We start from the raw sequence: 12,062 nt of genomic DNA on the forward strand, positions 1-12,062 counted from the left end.
TGAGTTGATCTGAGTTGAAAAAGTTTGGAGAAAAATTAGTCAAATATTGGCATTCAAACCAATGAATTTATCCCAAAGTTCAATCATAAGTGGGGCATCGTCTGACCCCAAAACTAGTTAAAGGGGATTCATTTCTCCTTAATCAATCAATTAATGGTTATTTGGAATCCGATGGCTAGAAGGAGATTGTAACTTTCATACCCTCCATCACCCTTTTTATGGTCGGACAACCTCCCATAGTCCTATTCAATCAATCTCTGTCATGTTTATTTGTATATCTAAATGTCTACCAGTTTCAACATCCCTTTGTCCCAAGTTAGGGTACTGTCTCTGTCCTCCAAAAAAACAAAAAATAAAATAAATAAATAAAGGGTACTGTCTACATGTCTTAATTTTTAAACTTTTGAGAGTCGAACACTTAGATATGTACTTTCATACAAAACCAGTACCCGAGTCTCAATAACATAGAATTGATAGAAGGCGAAGCAATTGGTACAGTGTGAAGACCTTTAATGAGTAATGACAGCAATGTACTTGGTTGTTTACGAATCATTATGGAGGAAGAAACTATAACATGATGGCAAACTTCTTGCAAAAGGAAGTGAGGGGATCTCGTGTAGCGAACGAAGGCTTCCTTCTGTTCGTCCATGGTGGCCCTAAATTGAAATAGTCAAAATGAATACAGACAATAGTCACCATACAGTAGCTAAAATGTAACAACAGCACAATATATCGAAAATTAAGGTCAAATACTCCATCACACAGGATGAGATAATTAAGTTATAAGTTTAGGTTGCATCAAACGTTATGCAAATCACACTGCACACCAAACATACACTACAATACTACATACTTCCTTATAGACTCGAAACGCTAGAATTCAGGACTAGATCCCATTCATTAGCGAATTCACTTGGTCACTTTCAGCTCCGGCCAGTTCAATCTGCATTAAGTTGCATAGTTACACTAACTGGAGCGGGGTCTGGTCTTGGCGGGCATACTGACTATTGGGTTGGAGGGCATTTACTTGGAAGTAATTCCGGGAATCAAACGACTGCGAAGGGACAAGATCATAGTCACTGCCCCCCGGCATCAAACTCATGCTTTGCTGAGCTCTTTCATTTTCAGATATCTGCAATATAATTCAATTTCATGTGTTCATAAATTCGTACCTGCTTTCGTTGTGTTGAAAATAAAGGAAAAGAGAGGAAGGAAGCATATACCCTTGCTCGGAGAAACTGGTTATTGTTATGCAGTTCAATCTCCTGCAGGAGCAACAATTTTGTCAATAAGTCTTGTATAATTTGTACAATTGCTAAAATATTGTTCGAAATGAAAACATTTATTGATCTATAGAGTACTAGTAAAAGAAAATTGTGGAAGTCTGATGATGGCTTCTTCCTTTCTTCACAGTAAATCAGTAAATCGTGTCTTTTAACATACAAAGTAACAGTATATTGACCAAAATATAAGCTAAAAACAATGTTTTTCTCAATTAATTTTCATTATTTTTCGTACTTAAATATAGATCTGAAAATAATCTTTATGTGATTAAATTAGAGCAAATTACATGCTTTCAAGTGTCTGATAAATGTTACTACCTATTTTAGAGATAAATAAGGGGTAGTATTTCATGTCAAATTCCACCACCTCATAATCTCTTATTAACATTTTCCTAGATAGTGTTGTAATACCCGTCAAAAAAAAAAAAAAAAAAAAAAAAAAAAAGATAGTGTTGTAGTATCTTATACAATCAGTAGGTTCAATGTCTATTTTGTTTTATTAATTCACTAATCACAGTTAAGAATCCTAATTCAAGAGGCTAAAGTGCTTTAAGCTTAAAAAAGATTAACAAAGTAATGGGTGTTGAGTCAAACTCAAACTTAATTCTTCCTAATTAATTTCTTACATAAGTGTAAATAGGTTGACATAGACCGCATCAAATTGAAACAGAAACTAGATATTGTCATTGAGGCTAGTTCCATGATTCAAATAGATCAGATCTTTCAATATGGTGGCGGCATTGTTTAAGGCTTGTGTAGTTGAAACCTAAGAAACTACTAACTCCATTTTTTTAGTTGACAGCTTGACACCATTTTTATACACTATTCACTAACTACACTTTGATTAGCTTTTGTGATTTATAGTCATGATAAAACATAAGTACAATCTTGTAAGAATCGTCTCAATGTATATTTTATTAAAATTCACTTCTTATAATTTTACAATGTCGATATTTAGAGATATTAAGCGTTAAAATAGTGCATTGGAAAGCATAAAAAGAGAGAGGTGTCAAATAAAAAAAAAACGAAGATAGTATTAATAAAGGCAAAAGGGTTAAATCAGATGAGTACACGAGACAGGAGTAACTTTGGTGACTATTAGAACATCTAAACAGACTCTTTTAAGACGACCTGTTTGTAATTATACATTGCACCTAAACTGAAAAAACAATTAACTCACTGTAAAGATTAAACTTATCCACTTATATAGCTTGAAAAATAAATTCTACAATATCACTCCATTGAAGACAAGAAGACACCTACGCATTGATCAAAACTTTCCATGGAAAATGTGTAACGGTTTCTCTTCAGTCACATAATATTCATCAATGCTTATTTATGTATCGCGATTGCTATTGTCTAAACATTTATGGATTACTTATTTTGATAGATGAGGCTGTTGTGGTTACAAAGTTCTTAGTACTATTGTGCAAATCATATTGGTGTAATTAGCAACTCAGATGAATAGACATTATGTTTTATTCTGGATCATTTTAGTATAGGGACAGATTCACTTACCCTTTTCTGCATAAACTCTATCTCAGCGAAGAGTAGTTCATTCTGGAAAACACAAAAATTAAGGAAAAGTGAATTACAAGAGGATGTCAAAAGAACTGTATTAACAAGCCAACTTCATATAGCTTTCTTCTCTATTTACCTTTTTGGACCGAATTCTATTAATTCCTTTCTCAAGTTTAGTCTCGAGGTTCTTCAGCTCCTTCATACTTAGGCTGCTCAGCCCTTCACCCATCATATGCCTGGAAAGAAGCCTATAGTTCTATTTCAGTAATGTTTGCTCTAAATATAATACTTCGTATTATTTTGTTAATCAAGGTTTACACAGTAAAATTTACCTGTTGTTCTCTGTTGCAGTTTTGATTTGGCCTCGCAGCTTGGCAGCCTCTTGCTGATAGTACTGCAATTTACATTCAAAATTATATTACACAATACTCTTTAACCTAAATCACATTTCTAGGTTTAGGGAATTAGGTAACTATGATTTCACCACTTTGTAAGAAACTTATATAAATGTTCTTCCTACCAAAACAAAGAAATGCGAGCAATCAAGTGAGGTTAGTTAGTTGCATTATACCTGAGCATTGGCTTCAGCAACTGATCCAGCACCAGTCTGATCAGAGCACGCCTTCTTGTACCTGTCAATTGTGCCCTTGACACTGCAGCTAAAGAATATCAATTAGTTCCATGACCTTCCGTTCCCTAATTTTTTTATACTTGTTTTTAATTGAACAATTTGATAAACAATGATAACCAATATACCCAGCTACAATATTATATTTCAAAAATAATGATGACCCTATCTCATGCACACATACATTTAGAAATGATATTGTTGGGTTTGGGTGTGGCATAAATTTTATAGGCCCGTGTTCGGGAAGTTTTTTATACTGGTAGCACAATTAGTATTTAATTCTATAGATAATTCTACATCATGTAAGCCCTAAAATGATCTAGAGAATTCTCAACATTGGAAGCAACAAAAAGAGATAGGTTGTGAAATTTCAAGAAAAATTGAAGGAAATTCTAGAAATTTCTAGCCATTTCTTTTAATCAACATATTCGAATATAAATATGGGAGATGGACCTTTAATTTAAGCATACAAACACATGCCTATACACAAGCCTACCTATCTACCTTCTTTTGTATATTATCAACCTTCTCTACTACGAATCCTTCTTTTGTATATTATCCACCTTCTCTATTACGAATCCACTATTGAGTTAGTGGTTGGGGTGCTCGTCATCCAGGGGTTATTTTGTGAAATATGTCAAATATTATATTTTAGGTCCCTTTTTAATGTTTCTCTGGCCTTTATTTACCCTTTCGTATTACCACTAGAAAGATTATTCAATAACTACACTAAAATTGTAGCCCATTGTAACTACTTTTTATCTAAATCATTAAATTTCATAGAAATAATAATCTCTAACCGTTTATATATTTGACCAAACGAAAAATGAATAACAATTATAAATTGAATATCAATTCTTCCGTCTCAATTTTCAGACGATTATGCCTTATATCCTTGAAAACAATTCAAATATGATAAAGTAAAGATCAAAATTTAGCATTTACAAATTTAATCATACAGTCATGCAATCAATTAATCTCCATCACAAATGATTAAATTAAAAAATAAAAAAAAAATCTAAATAACTTATATAACGATTTCAAATAAACTTCCAGTATATATTATATAACTTTATTTTCATGATTTTTTTGTTTACAACTATATATATAAACATTGTAAAAACTTATAATTTGGAAACATCCGATCATTGTTATTTGGGGCAGTTAAGCGGAAAATGAAATACAACCAAATTTTAGCGACTTATCCAGGTCGTTATGAGAAAGGGGAAGGGGAAGGGAAAAGTGAAAGAGGAAAGATTAATAAAGTATTTTTCAAGGTGAAAATTTTTTTTATAATATAATAAATAGATGGATGATATAGATTTAATAATAGAAAATTGATGGTTATGATCAAACGGTTATATTGGCTACAAAATTAGAGTAATCATTACAAAATTGTTCTCAAATCAAAACAAATATGCGCAATTAATCATTAAACTAAAACTTGTTTGACATAATATCTTTTTTATTGTGAAATTGTCATATGGAGTATTAATTATTCATCATTAACACCATTTTTTTTGCCATTATATTTTGGCTTCATATTATCCTAGTTGCATTACGTAACTAGCAACCAGCGGATAAGCCAATTCATCTACAAATAGTAAAATTGAAATACTATTATAAAAAAAAGTGAGAATATATACATAAGTAAAACTTACATATGCAAGGGAGGTTTTTTCTATGGAGTGTAATACACTTTTATTAAGATAGTCGTCAATAAATCACTATATATTATGTATTTAATTTGGAAAGACAAATAACACAAGCAATGTATTTAATTTATTGATAGATCATAGATGGTGTACAGTGAAATTAAACACACATATCGAACAGGCTAGATTCTAGAAGTAGTCGTTATTTTGACATAAGTAAATTAACGTTCCTGACCATGATCAAATAATCAAATAATATACACTCTCCTTTCAACAAATCTAGTCATAACTCTAACCTCTTAAACCGAATATTCCCAACCTCTTAAACCGAATATTCCCAAGAACTTACTATCAGGAAGGAAAAGAAGGGAAGGGGTAGGGAGGGGAAGGAAGAGAAGGGGAGGGGAGAAGAAATTGAACCTTCCTTGTTTGGATAAAGGAGAAAATGGAGGAAGGGGAGGTGCATTCACCATTTTTTTATTGGTTCTTAATATGTGAGTTGCTTGCATGTTGCAATCAACATTATACTAAATTTTACAAAAATTATATTGCAGTTATTTTTATTATAATTTAAACCTGATAAAAAAATAGGAAATTTTGACAATTACCACCTACTATTCTTTCCATTTTAGCAATTATCACCTGCTATTATTTTTTTTTGGAAATTACCACCTACTCTTTTATAAAATATCAAAAAAAATTTACCTACTTGCCTCTCAACTACCTTTTGATGTCATGTCCATCTTTTACCTTTCCTCTTCTTCTCCCTCCCTTTTCTCATTTCTCACTCAATTTTCATCTCTCCTTACTCATTTTTTTGAGCGAAAAAATAAATTGGGGCCCAACTAGGTGGTTATTTTTTGAGCGAAAAATTAAGTTGAGCGAAAAAAATTAGTCAAAGGAGATGAAACTCGAGTGAGAAATGAGAAAAGGGAGGGAAAAGAAGAGGGAAGGTAAAAAAAAGTGGGGCCTACATGACGTTATAAGGTAGTTGGGAGGCAAATAGGTGGGAATTTTTGATGTTTTATAAAAGAGTAGAAGGTAATTTTCAAAAAAAATAATAGCAGGTGGTAATTACTAAAATGGAAAGAATAGTATGTGGTAATTGTCAAAATTTTCAAAAAAATATTGATAAACGTCATTAAAATCAAGCAAAAATAGATAATTTAATATCTCATGCTATTCCAAAAAAATTTATGTACATTATCTAAAATATCAAATTGATTTTCAAACTGATTTTCCAGAACTGATTTTCAAACAAAAATTGAAGGAATATAAAAAAAAAATGGAAAATTGAATAAACATTAACAATGAAGAAGAGCAGCAAATCCCTAGAAATTGGAGGATAAAATTCGTGAGAAGCAGAGTAGAATAACATGTTGCATCATTTGGCCTTTACCTTGAAAATTCAAGAAATTGAAAGAGATGAATTAGGAATGTCAAAAACCCTTGAAATTTGGAGAAAAATCATGAGAACAGTATGGAGGAGGAGAGAGAAAATGATAAAGGAGGAGATTCAATAAAGTATTCCAGCTGAATGTTAATCTATTGTTATTGTTTTCCTTCCAAATCTTTTCAAATTTGGAATGATTTTACACTTTAACAACTAAACAAAACTTTTCCTTTCATTTCCCTCCCCTCCATTTCCCTCACCCCTTAATTTGATATCCAAACAATGGATTTCATCCCCCTTCCTTTCCCTTCTCTTCCTTTCCCTCCATTCCTTCTTATCCAAATAAAATGTTAGTTATTCTACTTTTAATTACATTTTCCTTCTACACTCTCCTTTCAACATATCTGGCCATAACTCTAACCTCTTAAATCGAATATTTCCAAAAACTTAGTATTCTACTTTGTTTTTTTCCTATGTATATTGAGTTTTTCCAGCACATGCCCTTAAGCATTTCAGTTATTGGGTACGCATTGACACAATTTGAAAATACAAATATAAATTGTTTGCCCAAATCTCTAGTTCTTTATTCTAGTACAATATATTTTTTTCCATGTATTGTTGCTAAATAGCAAAAGGAGAAAAGTGGAGAAGGGCAAAAGCACAAAAACAGCAAAACAGATAAGATGAAATTAAGAAAATCAAAAGCTTACATTTATTTTTCCCTCTATAAGTAAGTTGCAAATCTCTTATCTCAAAAATAAAGATATCGTGACAATAAAATTAAATAAAAGCAATCAATATTGCAAATTAAGGAGTAACAACCATGTTAGTCGTATAATTCAAACTAAAAGTCAATCAATTATAAACCGTAAAGTGAACGCATGAAAAAATCTCACAAACAAAACCAACGATTATGGAGCAGATATTAATGTAATTCTACCACTGACTAAACGACATTGAGTACAAGTATGAACAAACAATATGAATAATTTCATGAAATGATTATTACATCTAAAAATAGATACTTACTTCAGTAATTATTTTAGTCAAATCAATCTAGTACCTTAGTCCAACACGAAAAGCCATACAAAACAGTAATTTGAATGAAAAGTAAGAAAAACCTCAGTAAACTTAACTTCAGAGTTCAGAATATTTACTGTTTGATGCGATGTAATTTAGTATGATATGACCTAAATTTAACATATTTAATGTTTTTATAACATCAAATTAAATTAAAAAATTGACTGAACTCTCTCGAATTTGGTGATACCTTAATTTCCTCGAGTAAGTGATTGGCTAAGTTCTGCCACGTTGTCATGTGGTCCAGTGATATGATTGGTTAGAATAAGACTAGTGAGTTGAGAACTGAGCCACGTGTCAGAAACCCATTATCCGTTGGATATTAACCCACCCGATTACCCTAATATCCAAGGGTTTTGGAATTTTTTTATTATTAAAAAATGGAATACTAAAATTAGTCTTTTCCAAATTTCTATCAATCAATAAATAAAAAATAAAAAATTGAAGTCTGACTAAAAAGTAGCAGCTGTAGGTGTAGGGCTCTTTCTTCTTCCATGCATGGATTATACAAAGTCAAGTTTGTCCGTACACTTTCTTTTCTTACTCGTATCTTTCTTCTTTTAATTAAATAAAAACAAAAATAAAAACCTTATATTTCTTTTTTTATTTCATCCTTAAAAAAATAAAACTCAAGAATTAGAATTTTGAAAGTAGTTGTAAAAGATTGTGAGAAAAAGCTAGAAGTATAAAGTGGTTGCCAAAAAATTTCCACATAATGCCATTTTTGGAAAAAAAATAATTTAACTTCACTTGTCTTTTAACTAGAATTACAACTTTTTTTATAAAAGGATCTAAGTTACCAAATTGAAAAAAAAACTTACATTCTGAAAAAAAAAAATAATAATAAACAAAAATTAGACATACTTATTCTTTAGAGTAGGTAAAAAGATCTACTTGAATAATTAGGAAATTATAAGATGTAAATACTTTTGATGATAATGAAATATGGCTAATAACCTAAGTTTAATGCAACAAATCTTGTGTGAACCTGGTCCACAATAATATTATTGTGGACCTAAGGTTTATACACACGTAACTGACATTATATTCAACATAGTGACCCCTAATTATATTATAATAACCTTATTTTTAACATAGTAACCTTTTTTAAAACATGTGTGACCTTTAATATTATTATGAATTTAAAGTACGAAATTAAGTTGAATAATAACCTAATTTTAACATTATGATCTTTATTATTCATATTGACCATTATATTAAAAATTTCATTAAAAAAAGTTAAGTTGTTATAACTTTTATAATGTCACAATAACTTTTATTTCAACATTATAACCTTTATTTTAATATAGTGACCTTTTTTTATTAATAAAACAATCATATTGTCTCTAATGTTAGTGATACACAATAAATTAGTGTGAACCGGGTCCATTTAAGAATTTGTAAGTTTAATGATGACAAAATATCATCTTAATTAGAAGATGATACAAGTTTAAGTACAAAAAAGTGACCATAAATTGAATTATTTATCAGATTTATATTTCCTACACAAACTTTTTTTAGGTAGCTTTGGTAAGAGTACGTAAATTTCTTTGAAAGGCATAGTATTGTACAAAAATATCTAAGCAAGATCTAGTCTCAACACACCCTAATTTTCCCTAATAAAGTGAAAGTTTGTGAAAAAAGGATGATGCAATTTGATTGGTTCAACACACTCTGAAAAAAAACAGCAATGTTTTTGTTGTTTTTGCTGTTTCAGACTCAACAGTGATGAGATCATCAAAGAGTGAGGTGGTTCTTTTTTGTTGAAAGAAAACTGTAAAAAATAAAAAATAATTCTCATAGAGAAAGTGAGATCCTTTCACAATCTAAGAGGGTATTGTACAAAATAAAAATTAATCCAATTATTATTTTAATTTCTTTCACTATTTAAGTTAAAAGAGTAACTCTTTGTATTGGAAATCATATCATTACATTACCCTTTTTCTCTTTATATTTGTCACATTACCCAAAAATATTAATAAAAAACAAAAATTATAAACAAAAAAAACAAAAGATTCCTCTTTTTCTCAATTTGAGCATAAAAAAATTATATTTTCTATTTCATTCTTGTTAAAGCTATAAGTCTCTTGTAAATGGTCAGTTTTAGGACTTAGTGATAATAACCCTAATTATGAAAAAAGAATTATACATATAAAAATTAAAGGGACCAAATCTGGCAAACTTCTTCTGATTTGTATTATGTTTTTAACTACTAGCCTTTGTTTTGTTACAAATTTAGACCCACTTTGCCAAAAAAAAATGAGTTGTGTGCAATAAATTGAAACCCTCAAATATGTCAAGTTGGTGCATTTTTAAGCCCTAATTTTGGCTAATTTATTGACTTTTACAAATACACATCACGTGTAACCAACATATTTTCATCAATATCTAATTATAGGCAAGGAAATTTAGTGTTCTGATAGATTATACAAAGAACCCTAATTTAGTTACACACGCTGCGTGTTAGATGAACAAAATCGAAAACATTGTGGTGTTGTGTTGTGTTACATACTGCTCTATATAATCTTATCTACTAGTAGTAGTTTGATTTTTTGAATTGGGGTTTCTTGAACACAAACTTTTGTGGGTGTCCTTTTGTTTTAGCTTTATGGGTAAACTGACATGATATTAAGGAGGTGTCAAGAGATGGGGGTAGAGGGTTTTTCGACGAATCGAAATGTGACAACTATGGGTGTAGTAGGCCTACCCCTCTTCTTCTAGCATCATAGATCATGGGCATATTTGTACTTTCACATAGAGAGAAAGGAAGATTTTAGAGAGAGAATATACAAAGTTAGCAACAATGGAGAAGAGGGTAGGATGGAAAGCTGATCTCATAGTCCTGAAAACTTTCCCAATTTTTCTTACTGTTTTTAAATTTTTATGTATACAATATAATGTTTCCCATTTATTTTAGGTCTGATTTTTTTATGCCAAAAAAAATTGCCAAATTTCTGTTATTTCCTTGTATTACAACCAGATCTATGTTTCTGTCAATCAAAGAAGTAAAAGAAGGCCTTATTTAAAAAAATAAAAAGGGCATCCCTTAAAGCTCTTAACAGAGAAAAAAACAAAACTGAAAGAAAGACAATTTTAATTTCTCTAAGATATAACCCTTATTTATCATCTTCAAAATTTGTCCAAAAAATTAGTGAATTTGTAAAAAGGGAGGAATTATGTTGAACATATACCTATGATTAGCATACTCATAGAGCCGGCCTCGGCTCGAAAAGACAATAAGGGCAACTTCAGCATCACATAAGACTGATAATTCATAGGCTTTCTTCAGCAATCCATTCCTTCTCTTGCAGAAGGTCACTTGGCGGTTTGTCGTGTTTTCGATCCGCTTGATCTCGATCTTCCCCCTTCCCATCTTTCTTTGGCTTGAGGGTGAACCTTCTTCCATAACTTGTGTTGGGAATTCCATGATTTTGCTAGTTTTTCTGAAAGAAAATTTAATCATATGTTAATCTATTAGCTTAATCAAAAACTTATAACACCAATAAAATAAAATCAATAACATGTACATCATTAAACCAAACATAATATCCACAATATTAATCTTATCATTGAGTTCTAGATAGTTATTTAGTCTTCCAGCTTAGTTCAACGGAATATACTGTATTCGAAACTGATTTACTAGCTCGAAATTTCATGGGATTGAAAGAGGATAAGAATACCATAAGAGGCGAAGCGAAAACTAATTAGAATTGAAATTTGGAATTGACTAAGCTATTATTTTAAGCTTAATCTCACCTGAGGAAGAAAAATGAAGAATTAGGAAATATAATTTGTCTGCCCCTCTTTTTCTTCCCTAAAATTCTGCAACAACAGAAAAAAAAGAAAGAAAACAAATTGGAAGTGAGTTTGCCCTTCTAGTTGGGTATTTATAAAAGTAGAAACCCATTTAATTGCTCAACATTTCTATTTAATTGTCACAAAGTTTTAAAAAAAATTAAATAAAAGAAAAATTATTTTTGTTACAAAATTAACCCTTTTATTATACCCTTTTGTATGAAAATGGACGGTTTTGGTTGAAAAGAGAAGGCTAAAAATGGAAATTCACATAAAAAATTTAGACTCCATTACAGCTGAGTTTTTAACTTTCTTGTGACTGGAAAAAATAAAAAGGAGTGATATTGGAGAGAGAGAGAGAAAGGAAGAATGGGAATTAAAGAGAGAGAAAGGGAAAAGGACTTGTGAAAGAGGTATTATTAATGGGGTGAATGAGACGTTGGTTCAGATCAAGGGTTGCGCACTCTTCCTACTATACTTTGCTTATATATGCTTCCTTTGTTTACCAAAGTTCGACTATACTTTTTTATATATATAAAAATTGAATGGATGTAAGAAAATGGTGAATAAAGTTTAACAGTCGGTGTGTAAATACAGTAACCCATAGTCTAGGTAAGATTAGATAGCATTGCAAACTAGGTTTGACAAAATAAAATAAATTAAAAGTGGGCCGAACTATATAAAAGACGCCATTTATTACAGAATGG

General features: G+C 30.6%; 1 protein-coding gene across 3 annotated transcripts; it reads right to left on the reverse strand.

The window, feature by feature from the left end:
- Positions 1 to 602: 602 nt before the first annotated feature.
- LOC110690864 (floral homeotic protein AGAMOUS-like) lies at positions 603 to 11,816 on the reverse strand. 3 transcript variants are annotated; one of them, XM_021867754.1, is made up of 9 exons: positions 11,567 to 11,816; positions 11,317 to 11,382; positions 10,752 to 11,003; positions 3,376 to 3,463; positions 3,137 to 3,198; positions 2,941 to 3,052; positions 2,802 to 2,843; positions 1,224 to 1,265; positions 603 to 1,132 (listed from the first exon to the last, which is right to left on the reverse strand). In XM_021867754.1, the coding sequence occupies exons 3-9, from the start codon at positions 10,985 to 10,987 to the stop codon at positions 962 to 964; spliced, it is 753 nt and encodes a 250-aa protein (XP_021723446.1). In that variant the 5' UTR covers positions 10,988 to 11,003; positions 11,317 to 11,382; positions 11,567 to 11,816; the 3' UTR covers positions 603 to 961. The 3 variants fall into 3 exon arrangements, with proteins under 3 accessions (XP_021723446.1, XP_021723464.1, XP_021723454.1); XM_021867772.1 differs by having other exon boundaries at positions 962 to 1,132; positions 3,376 to 3,457; XM_021867762.1 differs by lacking the exon at positions 11,567 to 11,816 and having other exon boundaries at positions 962 to 1,132; positions 11,241 to 11,328.
- Between the last annotated feature and the right edge of the window lie 246 nt (positions 11,817 to 12,062).

Source organism: Chenopodium quinoa, unplaced genomic scaffold, assembly GCF_001683475.1.
Source record: "Chenopodium quinoa cultivar QQ74 unplaced genomic scaffold, ASM168347v1, whole genome shotgun sequence".
NCBI lineage: Eukaryota > Viridiplantae > Streptophyta > Magnoliopsida > Caryophyllales > Amaranthaceae > Chenopodium > Chenopodium quinoa.

What these genes read in the sequence shown, in the direction of transcription:
- LOC110690864 (XM_021867754.1), bottom strand. Translation starts at nt 10,987, where the DNA reads ATGGAATTCCCAACACAAGTTATGGAAGAAGGTTCACCCTCAAGCCAA. An exon ending in TTGCTGAAGCCAATGCTCAG is followed by an intron (nt 3,199 to 3,375) that starts GTATAATGCAAC and finishes TGTAAATTGCAG; the next exon opens with TACTATCAGCAAGAGGCTGC. An exon ending in ATAGAATTCGGTCCAAAAAG is followed by an intron (nt 2,844 to 2,940) that starts GTAAATAGAGAA and finishes TGTGTTTTCCAG; the next exon opens with AATGAACTACTCTTCGCTGA.